This window comes from Neofelis nebulosa, chromosome X, assembly GCF_028018385.1.
Source record: "Neofelis nebulosa isolate mNeoNeb1 chromosome X, mNeoNeb1.pri, whole genome shotgun sequence".
NCBI classification, from domain to species: Eukaryota; Metazoa; Chordata; class Mammalia; order Carnivora; family Felidae; genus Neofelis; species Neofelis nebulosa.
The window spans coordinates 59,004,555-59,024,411 of record NC_080800.1 but is presented as its reverse complement, the minus strand read 5'-3'; the positions used below and the strand labels follow the sequence as shown (position 1 = coordinate 59,024,411).

Genomic DNA, 19,857 nt, shown 5'->3' with positions numbered 1-19,857 from the left:
AATATTACCCAATCCAGTGGCCCCTGAAGGTTTCAGAGTAGGGAAGTGACACATCAAAAGAGCTTTAGGCACATTAATCCACCCTCACATGTAATTGGATAATCGCAGAGTGGGGTGGATTTTGAAGGCAAATTTAAACCAAAACTACAAGCTCAAATCCTTCAGGATCTACTGCTGACTTTGGCTCTGGTGAAGGTGACACTTCACACCTGAGCTCCCTGCTCAATAAACTCACCTGTGTTTGAAAGTGTCTACTTTTAAAAAAAATAAAAAAAAATAAAAAAAGAAAGTGTCTACTTTTCTCATCCACTGGATCTCTCCTTGTAGAGTCACTATGGATGGGTGATTTCAGTGAGAAATTTGTATTTTTCTACTTGCAATCTAGGCTCTCTTTTTTATATTCTCTTTAACACCTTACTTGTACACACAGCCCAGGGGATTTCCCAGAATTAGTTCCAAGATTTAGACTTCTACCTGCAGTGTGGTGGTCTGTGGCTCACCTGGAAGCTGCAAAGTAAAACACGCTATTTCCTCACATTGCAGGCCCAAATGAAATACAGAATGTAGTAAAACTGTGCAGAGTGAAATACTCATCTACTTTTTAAACTCTGTGAAACAGGATTCTTAAGACATCAGTATCAGATTATCTGAAAATGAAAATACTCAAACTCTGACACAGAGCCCTTTACCTCCCTCAATTTATGCATGTGAAGCAATATGGAGAGGGCCTGAGGCCAGCCGATTAAGGAGGCACTCTGCCCAAGAGGTTCTTTCCCAGCTCTGTGGGACAGGATCAAATCTGAATGCATTTGTACTGCATTCGAAACTGAGTTTCCTAAAGCAAGGAAGGCATTCTGTCAGATGTTCCTACAGACACGTGCATGGGGAAGACCTTATTCTAAGTGGCAATGAGAAACACTAGATGTCATTCTGGGCTTCACAGGTGAAAACAAATGTAGTGAGGAAAAGAACAGAACTTGGATTAAGCACAAATTAGTTTTGGTGGGGGAAGAAGGAAAGATGTTAAAATGAATTAGGAGAGGGGCACCTGGGTGGCTCAGTCGGTTAAGCGTCCAACTTCGGCTCAGGTCATGATCTCAAGGTGCATGAGTTCAAGCCCCACATAGGGCTCTGCGCTGACAGCACAGAGCCTACTTCAGGTCCTCTGTCCCCCTCTCTCTGCCCCTCCCCCACTTGTGTTCTCTCTCAAAAATGAAAAAAATAAACATTAAAAAAAATGAATTTGGAGAGATTAGGATGAGGTTGTAGAATGCTGGAAGGGAGAGCTTACTGGTTACAATCCAGGGACAATCCAATATATATCTGAGCACCCCACAGAAGCACGCCTGACCTGTGCCAACGGCAGTTAAGAAGTGGAGTACATATGATAAAGCTGATATAAGAAACATGTTTTCTGAATGTCAGGAACCCAATTACTGGTAATTTTTTAAACATCTGAGATTGAAATAAAACCAATAGGCCAGTGTACTTCCAAGATGAATTTCCGATACATTACAATATTAAAATATATATAACACAAGCTAAGGAACAACAAACTAAGCGTGGAATCCAAGTCAACAAGAATGCCAGCAGTGGCCACTGCACGCCAGGAATGGCACTGTCTGCTTTGGTTTTTAACCAAGGGCACATGTTCCTTTTACAACTTTAACTTTCAAAAACGTAAGTCACTATAAAAAGAAACTGCTTTCGGGGCGCCTGGGTGGCTTGGTCGGTTAAGCGTCCGACTTCGGCTCAGGTCATGATCTCACGGTCCATGAGTTCGAGCCCCGCGTCGGGCTCTGTGCTGACAGCTCAGAGCCTGGAGCCTGTTTCAGATTCTGTGTCTCCCTCTCTCTCTGCCCCTCCCCTGTTCATGCTCTGTCTCTCTCTGTCTCAAAAATAAATAAATGTTAAAAAAAAAAAAGAAAAAAAAAGAAACTGCTTTCAAATATTTCAACTCTTTCTTTTATAACACATTTCTAAATAATTGCTTCTTGCTGTTTATTGATTACTTTTTTTTTTTTTTTTTACATTTCAGGCATTGCCTATTGGTTTTCAATAACTCTCACTCATCCTTCCACCCCTCCTAATTTATTGATATCACATTTTTGAGGTAAATAATAGTTAATTTTACACTATTGTGCAAATAGTGTCCACAGAGAACTACCCCCTCCTTTCCTATAAGCTTTTTCTATGGTTTCCTTCCTGGTGGAAATACTTTTTTATCTGATTATTTTTCTATGACCCTACTGTCTTTTAGCTCCATTGTGTAACACATAGAGGGCTACTTAGATTTACTATTTCTTTACTTTGGAGAGCCAGAAAAGGAGAGAACAGGAAAAGGATTATTTTTTTAATATGGTATTGTAAACATTTGAGATTTCAAACTATTCATATGCATTCATTTCATTAACTATTTACTTAATATAAACTTATCATAGAATTTTTGTAAAACATAAAATCTAAAAAAGGAAAAAAAATCACATTTAATATAACTCAGAACCACTCTTCATACCATTGTGATACTGCATAATACTGTGTAATAAGTAAACAAAAAACAGATTTCACAGAGATGGAAACATGCTGTGTACATACAATTCGGCAACTTTAGTTGTCACTTGAAATTGTATCATTAATATTTCCCATCTCATTAACGATTCATCAAAATTAATATTTAAAAAAATTTTTAATTTTTTTTCTATTTTTATTTTTGAGAGAGAGAGAGAGAGAGAGAGAGCGTGAACAGGGGAGGAGCAGAGAGATTGGGAGACACAGAATCAGAAACAGGCTCCAGGCTCCAAGCTGTCAGCATAAAGCCTGACGTGGGGCTCGAACTCACAAACACACAAGATCATGACCTGAGCCCAAGTTGGAGGCTTAACCGACTGAGCCACCCAGGTGCCCCAAAACTAGTATTTTTAAAGATGATACAATATTGTATTCTTAAGGACATCCATTAATTAAACAAGCATTTTTGAGCATCTAATATGATCAGGCCCTCCTCTGGATGCTTAAGGGGAAGAAAAAAAAAAAAAAAAGAAAGCAAGTGGGGAAATCGATTTACCAAGCACCTGGCTTGAGTCACTTACTTCTGATAAGGAACATGTTTGGCTCTAAGTTCCCTAGCCAACAAGGCAAAAAAAGGCAATTTTCCAGTAAAAAGTGGTACCAAAGGGTACCTGGGTGGCTCAGTAGGTTAAGCATCCAACTCTTGATCTCTGCTCAGGTCTCAACCTCATTGGGCTCCACAATGGGCATGATGCCTAACTTAAAAAAAAAAAAAGTGGTACCCAAGTTTATCTGGATTTTGTTTGATGAATTTGTGGATGAGGAACACTGAACAACAGAATAAGCAATGTTTTTAAACTATGATCTTCTTATCGCTTCTCGGCCTTTTGGCTGTGATCAAGTGTAAACTATGCTTTTGTTAAACACATAGCAGCACATTTGAATTTGAAATACGAGAAAAGAAATCAAATTTGAAATTCTGAGCTATAATGTCATTCTCAGTTGAGAATGTGAAATGAATTAACAAGAATTTCCTTTTCTATCAATCAGAACTACAAATGGAGAAAGAGCTTTGCAGGACATCGGAGCCTCAGAGGTCTCTAAGTTGCTTTCCAATTCTAGCATTTAATGAGCCCAAGTCTTTCTGAGGTATTCTCTACCAGGCTAAAGATGCCCAATTCCCTCACCAGTCCTTCCACTGTCGTGGTGGTGATTTGTTTTCTGAATCCATAATGGAGATGTTCTCTAAATCCACTTTGTCTGTTTTCCTGCTGAGACTGTATTTGACTAAGAGCTAGAAAACTTCCTCAGAGATGACACAAACCAGGCCCAGAGTCACACAGGGCCTCATCTAGAGTTGTGTGGTGGGCAACTTCACACCAGGGCTCTTAAATCTCAGAAAAATGTCATGAGGTCTAAGTCACAGTCACATTACAAACAAACAAAAGCTAACTCCCCACTTGGCTATGTCTTAAAAATACCTTTCTGGATGGAAGACACAGAAGAAAATAAGTCCTGGCCTTACAGAGTGTGCTGGCCAAGTATGCTGTAACGAGAGGCAGGATAAGCCAAGGCCTAAAAAAGGTAGGTCACACCTACCTTGGGGAAGTTATGAGGAAGGGTTGACTTTTGAACTGGGCCTCAATGAAGGTTCAGGATTTCGAGGGAGAGAAGGGAGACACCCGTCTGGCTAGAAAGAACAGTGTGAGCAAGGACTTGGAGGCGAGCAACCAAGGCTGTGTGGCAGGGTCAGCAACACCCATATTTGGCTGCAGTGCAAGGCACTCAGTCTGCAGTCCAGCTAAGGAGTCTGGCATCCACTTAGTAGGTCTTGTGGGACTGACTCCATGGCCTCGGACTTTTGATCATTACCAGGCTAAACTTTCACGTGGAAAGTAAAATTAAAAGCGAACAAGGGTACCTGGCTGGCTCAGTCGGTAGAGCATATGACTCTTCATCTCAGTGTCATGAGTTCAAGCCCCACGTTGGGTATAGAGAAGGAAGGAAGGAAGGAAACTAAAAGAGAACAAGCCTGAATAGTAAAGTCGAACCACCTTTCAAATGATACATATTTCATGTAATTGAAAAAAGTATGTAAATTAGACCTTAATAAACTTTGAAAAAGTGTCGGCTACTTACCTGAGATCTTTCAGAAGCATGCTAAACTGTGGCCATCTAGCTGTGACAATCTCTCTTAGGAACAGCCTGGAAACCTAAGAAAGTAACAGGGACTGGCTCCTTGTTACAAATGCCTCAGGTTGGATCTGGTAAGAGGATGAAGGAGCACCTTTTTTGCCAACACTGTTATATCTTCCTACCCACCCTTTTTTATCCTTAGGGCAAGAACTAGAAAAAGTCAAGGCATATAACATACCACCCCTTTTAAATCAGACTGAACCACTGTCCCAAAACTAAAATTCTACACATGCAAGGCCCAGATGACATACCAATGAAACTTTTCAACCTCTGACTCAAAAAGAGTGAGCAGGAAAAAAAAAGCAATACCTATTTGTCTCCAGACACCTAAAACCATATTTGACTACTCTGGCACCTTGGTTTCACCCCGTGTATGTGAGCTTATTGACAAGATGGTGTGTTGGGAGATGAGCAGCCTCAGAAACCCCTTATTTTTTCTGAGTCTAGATAAAAAGAATTCCATGAAAGCCTCCAAGTGGAGGACTGGTCATCTCAGAGGGAAACCCTATGTCAGGAGAGAACAAAGCTTATGGAAAAATTACCATCTAAAGCCTAAGATCACAGTAAGTGGTCTACATAAAAGATTATCCTTCAACCCTGAATATGTTCCTCCTTGGTTATGGCTGCACAGTCTGTGAAGCAAGGGAAAGCCACAGATCCTGGGTTTTCCTGCAACTTCTCAAACATTGTGGCCAGGCCAGGAAAACATTAACATCTTTTTTTTTTTTAACGTTTATTTTTGACACACAGAAAGAGACAGATCGTGACCAGGAGAGGTGCAGAGAGAGAGGGAGACACAGAATCAGAAGCAGGCTCCAGTCTCTGAGCTACCAGCACAGAGCCTGATGTGGGGCTTGAACCCATGAACTGTGAGATCATGACCTGAGCCAAAGTCGGACACTTAACTGACTGAGCCACATAGGCGCCCCATGTTGTCTTTAAACTTAAAAAAAAAATTTAATGTTTATTTATTTTTGAGAGACAGGGAGACATGGAATCATAAGCAGGCTCCAGGCTCTGAGCTGTCAGCACAGAGCCCGATGCGGGGCTCGAACTCATGACCCTTTGAGCAGTGAGATCATGACCTGAGCCGAAGTCAGATGCTTAACCGACTGAGCCACCTAGGAGCCCCCCACCCTTTTTTAATGTTTATTTTCTCTTTTTATTTTTTAAACACTGATGTATCTTAAGAGCAGGGTAAAGACTGTGCCCCAGAGAAAACGTGGCATGTAAAATCAAAGTGAAAGTGGGTAATGCAGCAACCTTCCAGAGCCAAGTCACACCAGCATGAAAAGCAGATGCTCACTTCCCAGGGTCTGCAGGTTGGAGTTCCAAGCTAAGATTCAGCACGTCAGCTTTAAATGCCTCTGCCTATCTTCCGACAGAAAGCACTGCCAAAGGTCTTCAAAGATATGTTGTGTAAGTGGTGACCTTTCAAATAGTATCCCCTACGAGCTGCGTGCACCTGCCCACATGATGCATGTGCTCTGGGGGACTTTGCCTAATCTTCCTTTCAGCTGAGACCTCACTGCTGGAGGGGAAAGCAGGAATATAATCAGCTCAAAGTAAACAGATTACTTGGCCAAAGTCTCTGGCAGTTCAGATCCTAAATTGTGAGGTTTGGGTCTAAAAAAGCCCAAGAAATCAGAAGCACCTGGCACAGTCACATCGGTGTCTTGGTGAACAGGAAGGCAAAGAAAATAGCAACTACTAAGGAAACTGGTCAGGCGGGTTTCTCAAAGCAAAGTAAACGAGAGCACTTGAGCCCTTCGGCCTCCAAGAAAAATGGCTCCTTCTGTTGCACTGGCCTAGTAAGCGTGCCCACCTCTCTGCCTGTGGCTCCAGCCATCTATGGTGGCCTGGGAGACTCAGCCTGTCCCCTCTCGCCCTCATTAGTTCCCCTGAGGCCCAAACCAAGCCCCACTCTTCTCTCTGTGACCCTGCCCACTCCAAATGTCTTTCTTCCAAATTCATCCTACATATTTTGCAATGACTTTTCTTAATGTTTTCTGTTTATTTCTATTTACTTAAGTCCTGCAGTTTTAAATTATTTCATAGTGTATCACCAAAGGGGAAGCCCTCTGAGGACGAAGGCCATGTCTGAGGCTCATGAACAGTGCAGGAGATCAGGCTAGGGCAGGAGGGCACAAAACACACTTCCAGTTACTCTCCAGTTAGTTACTATCCCTCAGAGGATTCTCTCACTGTATTTCCCTCCTATACCAGATGGGGTCTAAGACATTGCTTCCCTCCTTTCATCTGTGTTATGGGCTGAATGTCTGTGTTCCACCAAAATTCATATGTTGAAGCCCTAACCTTTAAGGTGATGGATGGTATTTGGAGGTGGAGCCTTAGGGAGGTAATTAGGTTTGGATGAGGTCGTGAGGGAGATCGTTCCCTTATGAGAAGAGGAAGAGACAAGGAGAGACATCTCTCTGTCTCTCTCTTCTTTTTTAAATGTTTATTTATTTTTGAGAGAGACAGAGTATGAGCAGGGGAGGGGCAGAGAGAGAAGAAAACAGAGGATCTGAAGCGGGTTCTGTGATGACAGCAGAATGGAGCTTGAACTTATGAACTGTGAGATCATGACCTGAGCCGAAGTCAGAAGCTTATTAACTCACTGAGCCACACACGTGCCCCACCCCCCTCTACTTGCACACATAGCAAGAAGGTAGACACCTATAAGCCAGGAAGAGGGAGGGGGCACTCACCAGAACTTGAACCTGCTAGCACTTAGACCCTGGACTTCCCAGTATCCAGAACTGTGAGAAATAAATGTCTGTTGTTTAAGCTTCTCGTCTATGGTATTTTGTTATAGCAGCCTGAGCCACAGAAAGTACCAGATAAAAGGCACCTATTATTTGAAAACTGAGCAGCCCCTCCCTTGCCCCGTCCTTATGAAGCATGCACAGAGAGCCGCAAAGCAACTGTCACTTATGAGCCCTTGACTTTAATGTGAGAGTTAAAATGTCTAGCAGCTTCTGAAGACCAACCTAAAAGCCCAAACTCGAGCAGTCAAGTAGATACAAGATGGGTCATCACAAGAGGAACAAATGTAGCTGACAGCAAGTTGGGTCTTCCTGACACTCCTTGCAGACAGGAACATGGAGAACAAGGAAAGGGGCACTATTCTCCTCAGTCTACCTCAAAGTCTCAGGCCTTAGAGGTCAATTATGAAATTAGAGGGGCATTCAAGGACCCATCAGCCCACGATATGTGAACATTTGGGGTTCACAACACCTTTTGGGTCACCTGGGGGGATTATGAGCACAGGTCAAGGAATGGTGACTGGGGAACATGCTCTAGCAATAGGCGGTTCAAGAATCGCTGGTATCAGAAAGTCTTCCCCATCCTCTGGTAGCCCGGAACACTACATAAATTGCTGTTGCATTTTAAGATGTATATTAATGTCACCCTCAAATTCTGTTAGATAGTGAAGCCTGCCCAAATCGCCTCACTGGCACTTTAATCCACTACTGAAACTCATTAATGAGTATGTCGAAGTCAGGCTCTCCCCAGCATCACCCTGGGCTATCATCACAGAACACTTTCACAATTCATGTCTGCTTGATGACAAGGAGCATTCTCCAGCCTCCTTTGATGACCAAGCCAATATTTGTGACAATGTTTCTTGAATTGAGAATGCAGATGTCCCAAAAGGATTTCCTTCCCAGAGTGGGGAGAAGACTGGGATGGTAGATGGCCAGCCAGGAGGCCAGGACTCCTAAAATGCCTGCCTGATGCCACCCTGTGGCTGTGAAGAATGCACCCCACCTGGCCAGAACAGACTTGCAAAAGCCATTTCTACAGATGTACTCTCAAGCCTCTTGGCAACCTTTGGACGACAGGGTCTTTTGTTCATTCACTCAAGAAACAAACAAAAGAAAATCCAAGTTTAGAACTTGGAGGTTCCTGGAACTCTCACCTACCCGGTGTCTTTTTGTAGTACCTTCACATCAGAATGACCTGAGTTAAACACCCAGCCATCCTGACCCTGAGCAAGAGGCTCCAGAGCGACCTATTTCTGTGGACTTTTCCAGTGTGGAAGGCAAGTTCAATAACAGAGCAAAGACCCTAGAGTAGGCAGAAAGACGGGCTCTGCTCATCCTACCTGTACCATTTAAGAAGTGAGTCTAGTATGGTGAAGTGTGGGGAAGGTCTTTCCATTAAGTCACTAGTGATTTTAAAAACAAGTTGCATTTTCCAAACACAGTCATCTTTCCTTCTTTCTCCTCTCCAGGCTCTACAAATCTCATCTCCCCTCTCATTAGTACAGCTGCAGCTCGCTAGGGCTTTACCTGCTATAGCCTCCATGTTGCTGTAAGAAGGTGCTATTTGCTTCAAAATAGCTTTGCAACCCATGCAAACCAGAGAACAGAGACTCAGGAGAAGGGAAAGGAGGAGAAACATGTCATAGGGAAAACAACAGCTAAAAGAATTAGAGGTGAAACCCCAATGGAAAAGGGTTCCTTCACTTCAACCACCTGCTGCTCAGTGTCTACTGCGTAGATGGCAAGCTACTGGAGGGCAGGAACTGCGTGTGCCGCTTCCTTGAATCTACCCCCCAACCATGCCCAAATTCTTAGCCCTGCGATTTCCTGCTTTCCACATAGTAGGAGCTAAAGTAAGTGTAATGTGGAGCGCCTGGGTGGCTTAGTTGGTTAAGCGTCAAACTTCTGCTCAGGTCATGATCTCGCGGTTTGTGAGTTCAAACCCTACATCAGGCTCTGTGTTGACAGCTCAGAGACTGGAGCCGGCTTTGAATTCTGTGTCTCCCTCCCTCTCTGCTCCTTCCCTGCTGTGCTCTGTCTCTCTTTCTCTCTCAAAAATAAGTAAACATTAAAAAAAAATAAAGTAAGTGTAATGTTCAGCTGTTCAAGCGAAACAGACACAAATACCTATTGTGACAAACAAGCACTTATTCCTGAGTGTTCACATTGCTTGTTAAAAACATACATTTGGGGTGCCAGGGTGGCTCAGTTGGCTAAGCACCTGACGTTGGCTCAGGTCATGATCTCACAGTTCGTGAGATGGAGCCCCACATCAGGTTCTGTGCTGATAGCACAGAGCATGCCTGGGATTCTCCTTCTCTGCCCCTCACCTGCTCATGTGCACTCTCTCTCGCTCTCTCTTTCTCTCTCTCATAAAATAAACATTTAAAAACATTTAAAAAAATTTTTTTAAATGTTTATTTTACTAGGGAGAGACAGCGTATGACCAGGTGAGTGAGCACTGTAGTACGTCAGCGATGAACCACGGGAATCTACCCCCAAAACTCCCCAGAGTGCACTGTATATACTGTATGTTAGCCAATTTGACAATAACCTATATTTAAAAATACATGTATATAACTTTCAAGTACTAAAAAAAACCCCAAAACCCATACATTTCCCAAATCCAGTGAATCCAAGACTATAAAAGAGGGGGACTAGATATCTGTATTTTTATTAGCATGCCAGCAGATTCCTATCACCAAGTTTGGGAAATGCTGAAAAAAGCCACACTCTGTGGTCAGAACAACCAGGTTCAAATTCCAGTTTTGGAACTTCTTGGCTATATAACTGGAGTCTCAGTTTTCACACCTGTAAAATGAGAATAATGTGTACTTTGTAGCATTATTTAAAGGATTTAATCCCAATTTAAAGAGAGTAACAAAGGCCCAAATGCACAGATGTTCCCTAAATGTTAGTTTGCCTTCATCCTAAAGACACTAGGGAACTAGTGAAAGCTTCTGAGTAGCTTATGTCCAGATCGTTGCTTTTAGCTTTGACCCCCTCTGCAACAACCAGTCAAATGGGTGCCCAGCCTTTCCTGTAACACCTCCAGTAACAAAAGATCAAATTTACTATCCCCGGAAGCAGTCCATTCCATTTTCAGACAGTTTTAATCATTAGCTCTTTCTTCCTTCTGTTGAGCTGAGATCTGCCTTGGGTGACAGAACAAATCTAATCCCCTTTCCACATGACAGGGTGATGCAATTAACTTAGATAAGGAAATTGAGGAGCAGTAGGTGTGGAGGGGGGTTCAATTTTGAACACACTGCTTGTTTGAGACACTGTGGGAGCGCAGCTTCATGCACATGCCCAGCAAGTAGTTGATATGCAGGTCTGGAGTTCACTAAAAAGATCAGGGATGTCATTTATACAACAACAGGATCTGAAGCTGTAAAAATAAATGACATTGCCATTTAGGGGGCAGAGCTAATGAAAGGTACTGAGGAATGGTTAGCAAGACAGAAAGAGAGCCTTTAAAGAAGCAAGTAGGTAATTTGTGGGAACAAATGTGGTGAAGAGGTCACACCAATGGCAGAGAATCAGTGAATCAGTCATTGAATGTGATGACTAAGAGGTCACCGTGGATCCCTGACGGAGCTGAGCTTCTGCTCCTCCGGAGCCTTCCGGACTTGCTTGGAACCACACCACCATGCTGAAAAGCAGATGCACACTTCCTTTCCTACCGAAAGAGAGGTGATTTGAAGACATAGCAGGAGTAGGTACAGAGGACTCCAACATTTCCCAACATGGATTTAAGATGGACTTCTCCAAATAAGGCTCCCATGCTCCTATCCTTTGGCGAAACACTGCCTAGTGCAGACCCTCCTGCAGATGAATCACAGTAAAAGACTCTGTTCTCCTCTTTTCACATGGCATTGGCCCAACTTACTGAACCACTGATTTTGCACACAATACTTAACATCTTGTGGAACTAGTGTTTCTTGGCACATAATTCAGCAAATGTGGTAAACAGAAGAGAGATAACAGTTTAAGGGACTACTAGTATCAAGGGAATGTTTTTCTTTTCTTTTTAAGAATGGAAGAAACTTGAATACATACTGAACAATAGGGACGAAGTACAGCATGGAAGGCCAAACAGGCATGAAACAGCACAGAGCAAGCCAGGCTCTGGTAGAGAGGTTAGCTTAGCGAAAGACCTCTGCTCACTGCTTTAGCCATAAAATATCATTTCCCTTGATTAATTCTAGTGATCACAAATGTTCATTGTTCTAAACAGTACTTAATCTCCTCAGAGGACACTGATGTTATCTAGATAAGGTTAGGGGCAGATGATATAAACTGTATAAACTGATTTGCTAGAAACAGAGTGCAGTCTCCACCCTCCTCCCCAGAGTTAGACATGATGTATCCCTTCCCCAGGTCAGAGAAGGCTGTTCTAAGTCTTTTAGGTGTTCCAGGTCAGGAGCTAATGCCCCAATCCCCCTACCCAGGCAGGGAGAGCTCTAGCACAGGATAGGTGGAGAGAGGAAATCTAAAAATAAAGCTCTCTGAAGAAACTGTCTTGCCTAAAGAGCAGCTTCCCACGCACCCTGGAGTGCCACATCTGCGGGGGCTGGCAGCACGGGAACGGAACAATCCTGACCAAGTCACATAAGTATTACCCTCTTGCTGGGGGCAATAGCACATTTCTGATTCCCCCGTCAGTGCCGCAGCATCTAGGCTGCAGACCCAGAGCAGGGGCTTAGTGACAAAAAACAGAAGACTGAAAAGATCATCAGTGACTAGCCCAGCCTTCCTCCAGCTCTCCTCCCTTCACAGCAGGAGGTGAGCACGGCAAATGTGAAGAAAGCTGCTCTCAACAAACAACCAGTGAAGTTGAGGGTTCATTTTTTATTTTTATTTTATTTTATTTATTTATTTTTTTAAAATTTTTTTTCAACGTTTTTTATTTATTTTTGGGACAGAGAGAGACTGAGCATGAACGGGGGAGGGGCAGAGAGAGAGGGAGACACAGAATCGGAAACAGGCTCCAGGCTCCGAGCCATCAGCCCAGAGCCTGACGCGGGGCTCGAACTCACAGACCGCGAGATCGTGACCTGGCTGAAGTCGGACGCTTAACCGACTGCGCCACCCAGGCGCCCCTAGGGGGTTCATTTTTTAAAAAGAACCATGAAGGGTTCTAGTGGGCTTCAGACTCAAAGCTGGGCTCCCTTGGCTCGGCTCTCTGCAGTAGTGTCAGGGACTACCAACTGAGGGAAAAGAAAATGAAGCACCATGACAAGAACTGCAATTAGCATTTATATCCACTGGCTAGCATCGAGTCAAACCCCAAAGACAGACCAGTTGTCCCACTGCCAGGCAATCAGCAAATGTAGCCTTCCTTCCTAACCTCCCCCAGCATGTATCAGAGGCCACCAGAAAAGTTCAACCCAAGAGTTTAATACAAGTCCACACCTAAGCATTACACACACGCACGCACGCACGCACGCACGCACGCGCGCGCGCGCGACTATCTCTGGCTCAGGGGAGGAATCCCACCACCTCTTACTCTAAGGATTTTAACCTTGGAGAGATACAATATGTACTTGCACCACACTGTTTGGAGTTTTGCCAAGAAGCTTGGACAGGAAGAAGAAAACTATCCCTAATTCTAACGAGGAGTCCATAGTGTTCATTTAGCAGTCCAACTCCCCAAGAGGTTTGTACTTTGACCTGACAAAGTATCATAATGGGCCTCAAGGGTCAACAGCTCAACCTTGGGCAGTATCTCAGAATAGCTTTCAGCAGCAATACACTCAATGCTATATATCCATTCCCTCTACCCACCCTTCCTGGGAACCATACACCATTGCATCCCATGTCCCATGATTTAAATACAGCAGACCAGCACAGCAGGGAGCAACAAAACACCATTAAAAAAAAAAGACCCTGGGGCACCTGGGTGGCTCAGTCGGTTAAGTGTCTGACTTCGTCTCAGGTCATGATCTCGTGGTTTGTGAGTTTGAGCCCCAAGTCAGGCTCTGTGCTGACAGCTCAGAGCCTGGAGCCTGCTTCAGATTCTCTCTCTCTCTCTCTCTCTCTCAAAAATAAAGACATTAAAAAAAAAGGACCCAGAAGCAGCAACCTGTCAGTTTTTGGTCTCCTGTAAAAGACCTTCGACCAGAATAGAGTGATAGCTGATATGCTCAGATACAAATCCTGATGTCTACTATGCATATGTGGAAGGGAGGGAATGCCAAGCTTTCTCCTCAAATCACAGAATGCAAGCAAAGGACTCTGAACATTTGAGTGCTATTTGAATACTGACTAGCAATAATCACTCAATAGTCTTTTACAATTAGAGCAAAGTCAAAGTTTCTCGTACTGAGTCATTCATGAGCAAAGAGGAAGAAGCCAGCTCGTAAAAGGGAGAAACACTGACCATAAAGTACACAACCTGAGCATACAGTACACAATGTTGCTTTAGTACTGGGAGTACACACTCCCTACCCCACTAGTTAAACAGGAAGGGCTGTGTTGGCACAAAGCTCCCCTCGTGCAGCACAAGGCCTGGTGCTCCGAAGTGTGACTTACCTGACATACAAAGACCTCTTCTCACTTGTTCGGAGGGACCCAGACCCAGAGCTCATGCTGCTGTTCATCATTTGTTCTCGCAAGTCATGTATCTTCGATTCAAAGCGACTGTACTCTGTCAGGGAGACAAGGGAACAGACAGGAAAAGAATGAACCCAAGAAACCGCACCAAGCCTGTGTGCCAGTGGCTAAAGAGCCAGGAGGACACTTGACTTCAAAGCAGCCACAGCCAACACAGTCAGTCTCTGCTTTGATAAGTAGAGTCCTTCCTCCAAGCACAGACTTCTTTCCAGCCCCCAACTAAGAGAAAGAAGAAACACACCTGAAAAAGGAATAACATTTAGATATATCAAGTGGAAAAAGCTTTTATCTGCCTTGAAATCTCATGTATCATTAAAAAAAACCAACAACACACAACAACAACTGGAAAGCGCTCCAGTGCAGCCTTCATAAATCTTTGGAGCCGGGCACTAAGGCCCAAGGAGAGCAGATGGGAAAGGAGACTTTCCCAAAAAGTGGATTGCAGAGAACAGATGGCCCTGAGACACAGGGTGGAGGGGCTGGGAAGGACCTGAGGCCATTAGATCATTGTTAGGCAAGGGAGATGACTCGTTTCCAGATGACTTTGTTTTTGGAGGTTGGGGGTGGGGGTGGAGATTGAACTCATGACACAAAGGTAAAAACAAACAAACCTCACAATCAGATAAGAAAATCTTCCCTTTTAACAAACAGGGTCTTTGGTTTCAGTAACAAACATTAAAACAGAAATTCTCCCAAACCAAGAAATCTGCTGTCACCTCTCTCCTCCAAAATCATCTAGTCCGTGAGGTTGTAAGTCCATATGCCCAGCTTTATAGGCCACTAATACCATCACAACAGCCTCGAAACAGCCTTATCACTCTGGAAAGGCAACTACAGATTTACACTGAACTTAAGAAAACCTGATGGAGGAAAGCTCCCTAACCGTACAATTATTTTAAGAGGCTTTTTTATAGGGATGCTTTGCTGTGACATTCTCCTAGTACATTTAAAATATGATATTCACCTTTTTATTCCCCCTACCCAACACATACACAGCATTTTTCAGGTCTGTACTGGCTGCATAAAATGGGATATATCTAAAGCACAGGCTGTGAAAATGGTAGAAAATAGGCATACCTCATTATGACAAGATGATTTCAAAGGAAAACAGAACTGATAGTTGGGGTTGAAGGTTGTGGAACTGTTTTAAAAAACCAAACATATTTCCAGGGAAAAAGAATTCCACAAAAGCATTTTCATGCACCATATAGGGCTGGCAAGAAGCATCCCCATCTAGTCTGTATGACTCTACAGGCAGAAAACAAAACACCTGTTCCAACACCTGACACTCCCCTTCCCTCAGCAAAGCAACCTGACCTTCAGCCGGCTATAAAGGGAAATGCTAAAAAGCCTTAAGGGGATGGAAGGAGTTCTAATTCACACAGATCCTCAACAAAGTTTCTTTTTGTTCACTCTGGTACCAATGAAGCCAACCGGCTAAATCCATGCCATTTAGCCATTTCTTCATTCATCACACACTGGTGTTAATGGTGATTTGTCCTCATTACCTACTCCAGTCCCTGAAATCCTGCAGGAAGCAGTTAAGTCACTGACTCACCCATTAAGTGTTGGGGGAAAAAGACAGCAGCTGGACAATGTCCCCGATCTGAGGGTTACAAGGCAACACATCAATATCAATGAGGCGTCGCAATCTAAATGCAGAGGGTGGTGACCAATCTGTCATAGAAACCCTGGACTGCCCAAGAGTGCAGCAGCGGGGCCGTCTACCTCTCTGCCTGCCTGGGGAACTGGCCCTACTCCAGAGCTCAGCCCTCCACCCTGGCCCTCTAGTTGCTCCTTTCTGGTCATCCTCCTCACTCAGTCCTCCTCACCCGCTAGGAGGAGAACTTGGTGAGACAAAGAGATTTCTGACCAGGCAGCTCTTTCTTGGGGAAGATAAAGTAGAAGGCAGAAATATGAATTGAACCCAGAAAAAATAGATAACAAATCTTTTTTTAATGTTTATTTATTTTTGAGAGCGAGAGAGCACACAAGCAGGGGAGGGGCAAAGAGAGAGGGGGAGACATAGAATCCAGAGCTGGCTCCAGGCTCTGAGCTGTCAGCACAGAGCCTGATGCAGGGCTCGAACTCATGAACCATGAGATCATGACCTGAGCTGAAGTCGGACGCTTAACCAACTGAGCCACCCACGCACCCCAAAAATATATACCAAATCTATCTGTAAGCCATTCTTCCCCCATCTCACAACTTGTTTATGTATTCCCTTCTTTGGAATTGACTTGCCTGCTGAACTCCAACTTAGTACCAGGTCATTGCAGTTGCTTAGTAACTACGTTTCTTTAAAAATCCTTTAAAAAAACAACCACCAAACCACTATTTCCTCAGAGCTCCTAATAGGAGGTTGATAATGCTGGGCCAGAGGGCCCACTTAAAATAGACTACAGAAAGAGAACAAGGCTGTTGCTTTAAGGGATCCACTTTCTGTTTTCTATGTGCTACTAAGCTTTCAAGTCTATTAAATTGTGTTTTATTCATTTTTTTCCCATTCAGATGAACCCTTAGACTTCCAGCCTACCCATCAGTCTCTGGCTTTTATTTGTAGAATTACCTAATGTCCACCAAGCACAAAGTAGCCTCCGAATAAATGATTGTTGGGTAAATGAGGAGCAAATTAGAAAACTGTGCCCAAGTTGGTGCTTCTGTTCTCAAACTAATAAACCTAATGGTTTATTTAACTGATGGCTGCCAGTTTCACTGAGGGCTTGGAAAGGTAGTTAAGAAGTACTCCCATTTACTTTTATTCCCAAGGTTAACTGGGGTGAGCAATTGGGGTGTATGGTTTTTAAACACCCTTTTGTGATGTTAATAACCCACAGTGGGCATCTGATTAACAGACTTTGTGTATAACAAAGAAAAAAATAATTCTAACAAAAAAAACCCATTTAGAATAGTCTTAAGATAGATAGTACCTCATCTTAATATTAGAAGCATCATTTTCCAAGGACAAAAGCTCCACTTAAAAAACATCTGAATTCTCAGATTCTGTGTCTCCCTGTCTCTCTGACCCTCTCCTGTTCATGCTCTGTCTCTCTCTGTCTCAAAAATAAATAAATGATAAAAAAATTAAAAAAAAAAAAAACAAAGAACAAAACATCTGAATTCTGAAACCTCACAGTTTGTCAAGGTCCCTCCTCCCCTCTTCCACTTATAACTAATGAAGCCATTGCTGGAAGGCATCTCCTAGGCTGAAGTCACTGCCTAGTCACTGCCCACCAGACCAGCCTCCAACCCAAAGGTCCCCACTTCAAATAGGCTACTTTAAAGAACCAACACTTATTACTTAACTCTCAAGTCTACTAAACTGTGTTTTATTCATTTTTCCCATTCAGATGAACCCAATCATTTGTGACCCACAAAGATATCCACAGTGAGTCATCACTCCCTTGTTCCCTTTGCTAATCATGGAGAGAGAAATGAGGGGGTGGGGGCACAATCAGACGTCATTCCCTGAAACAGGGTTTCTCACTGACCACCTGGGATGCCTCTGAAAGATCAGGATTTTGGATCCAACCCCAGACGCACTGACTCAGAATCTATTCAGCAGGCCCATGAATCTGCATTTTCACCAAACATCAAGGCGATTCTGATGTCCAGTAAAGTTTGAAACTGCTGGTCTTGGCTTACAAAATTGAGTTTTGTTTTGTTAGTTTAGGGAAAAGATAAGGTAGCTATCCTGCACTGTGTATGAAAAGGAAGATAGGGCAAGAGGGCTGGAAAATTCTCAAAAAAATTGGCAATACAATTGCAAATCCCACGGGAAAGGAAAGTGCTAGAGGCCTCTGTCCAATATGCCTGCAAAGAAAGCTGATGAGTTTTACACTTTTTTATAATAGTAGCACATGATTTTTAAGAATCTTTAACTTTTTCCTTTAGACATTCCTATATCACTACCCCACCCCACTACCCAAAAGTAACCAGTTAGTATTTCTAGCATGTATCCTTCTCAACTTACTTCCCTGTATATATTATTTATATACATATATTCACAACTCATACAGATTCCCATAAATCAACTTTTTTTCATCCTCTAATAAGTCATGGAAACCCATCCATGTCACTACATAGAGATCTATATCATTCTTTTTAATAGTGCAGAGTATTTCATATTATAGATAGAGCATAATTTATTCAGTCATATCCAAACTGATGTGCATTTAAATTGTTTACAATTTTTTACATTTATTTTTATTTTTTATTTGAGAGAGCGTGTGCGTGTGTAAGCATGCATCAGGAGAGGAGAGAGGCAGAGGGGGAGAGAGAGAATCTTAAGCAGGCTCCATACTGAGTGCGGAGCCCAACATGGGGCTTGATCCCATGACCCTGGGATCATGACCTGAGCCACCCAGGTGCCCATAAATTGTTTACAATTTTTAATATTACCCTCAACGCTGCACTGTATATTTGAGCATTTCTATAGAATAGATTTCTCAAAGTAAAACTGCAGGGTCAAATTATATGCACACAAAAACATTTGACTGGCACTACCAAACTGAACCCCAACCTTCTGAAACCTTTATGACTGGAAGTGAGGATAAATTGCTATTCTAAAGCTTCCAGCAGCTTTTCTGTTTCTGAAGAAGTAGAGGCAGAATCTACCTTTGAGGATAGATTGATCTTTTTTGTGTGGGGAAAAACACTTCAATGAGACTTTTGGTTTGGCAAAAATAAAGGCAAGATTGTATTCTGGAATGGACAAAGACAAAGGGGAACCTCAAATTTTCTCCCTGCATAATCACAGAAAAGATCAGCCTCCTGTGGGTGGAGCTGCTGATTCAAAAGGCTTGTGCTACCACCTATATGATGCTCTACATGCACTCTGGAAATACTTACCTCTAGACTTGACCACTGTGCTTCCCCTACTTGATAACCTCCCTGTTACTATAAGCAACCCCCCCTTTCCCCTGCACACAATCAGTGTTTCCTCAAGTACTGATGATGTTTGCTCCTAATTGCTTCCTCAATCCACCTCTTTCTAAATTTCACTGTTCTTGCCTTACTGTTGATTTTGCCTCTTCATTTTCTCTTGATTATCCTGAGTGATAGGAAGAAGCTATTCAAAGATTTTAAACAGATGACATGATCAGGGGTGTGTGTGTATCACATTGGCTATTGTGGGGAGACAAAGTGTGGTGCCTCACATGTAGATTTAAGTTTCTTAACAGCAAAGGACCATGCTTTCTCTTTTTCTCTAGTTCCTACAGCCCCTAGTATAAGTAACCCCTGCTCAAAAATGTCCAACTTTGGAAAGCTCTCTATTCGTTCATTATTAGACAACAGTATTCAGGAGAAAATTCTTGGGTTAAGAGCCATCTCTTTTGCCAGCTGGTCCTAATTTTGGTGTCTAAAACAACACAAAAAATGATGGATTTCTTCTTCATAATAGTAGTATGAAGGAATAGTTTAAAGAAGGCCAAAGAGCTGGGAAAGCCTAGAGCAGGTTCCAAGAATACTGAATAAGCCTGAATAGAAGGTAGAGTATGAACAGGGGAAGGTGGGCGGCCAGATTGTAAGAGTTTGAGATAAGAATTTTTTTTTTAAGTGTGTGAAAGGCATGGATGGATTTTATTTATTACCCTATATCTACAATTTAATTTGAGGTAAATAAAATATAAGCAACACATAAAAATGCCTATTTCTGCTACCATGTAATATAATTCTTCATCGTGAATATTGTGATAAAGCTAGTGAAAACTCTATGCCATCACGTACTCTAGTTTCTTATAGCTGGTATTTTACAACTCTC

At 42.9% G+C, this 19,857-nt stretch overlaps 1 protein-coding gene across 7 annotated transcripts in view; it reads right to left on the bottom strand.

Annotated features, from left to right (window-relative positions):
• Positions 1–19,857, bottom strand: part of DLG3 (discs large MAGUK scaffold protein 3) — a 58,145-nt gene that overhangs the window by 13,624 nt on the left and 24,664 nt on the right. For all 7 annotated transcript variants that reach the window (XM_058714830.1, XM_058714831.1, XM_058714828.1 and 4 more), the window contains one exon: positions 14,013–14,127. In XM_058714830.1, coding sequence (XP_058570813.1) covers positions 14,013–14,127 — 115 coding nt within the window. The remainder of the gene's footprint in view (positions 1–14,012; positions 14,128–19,857) is intronic.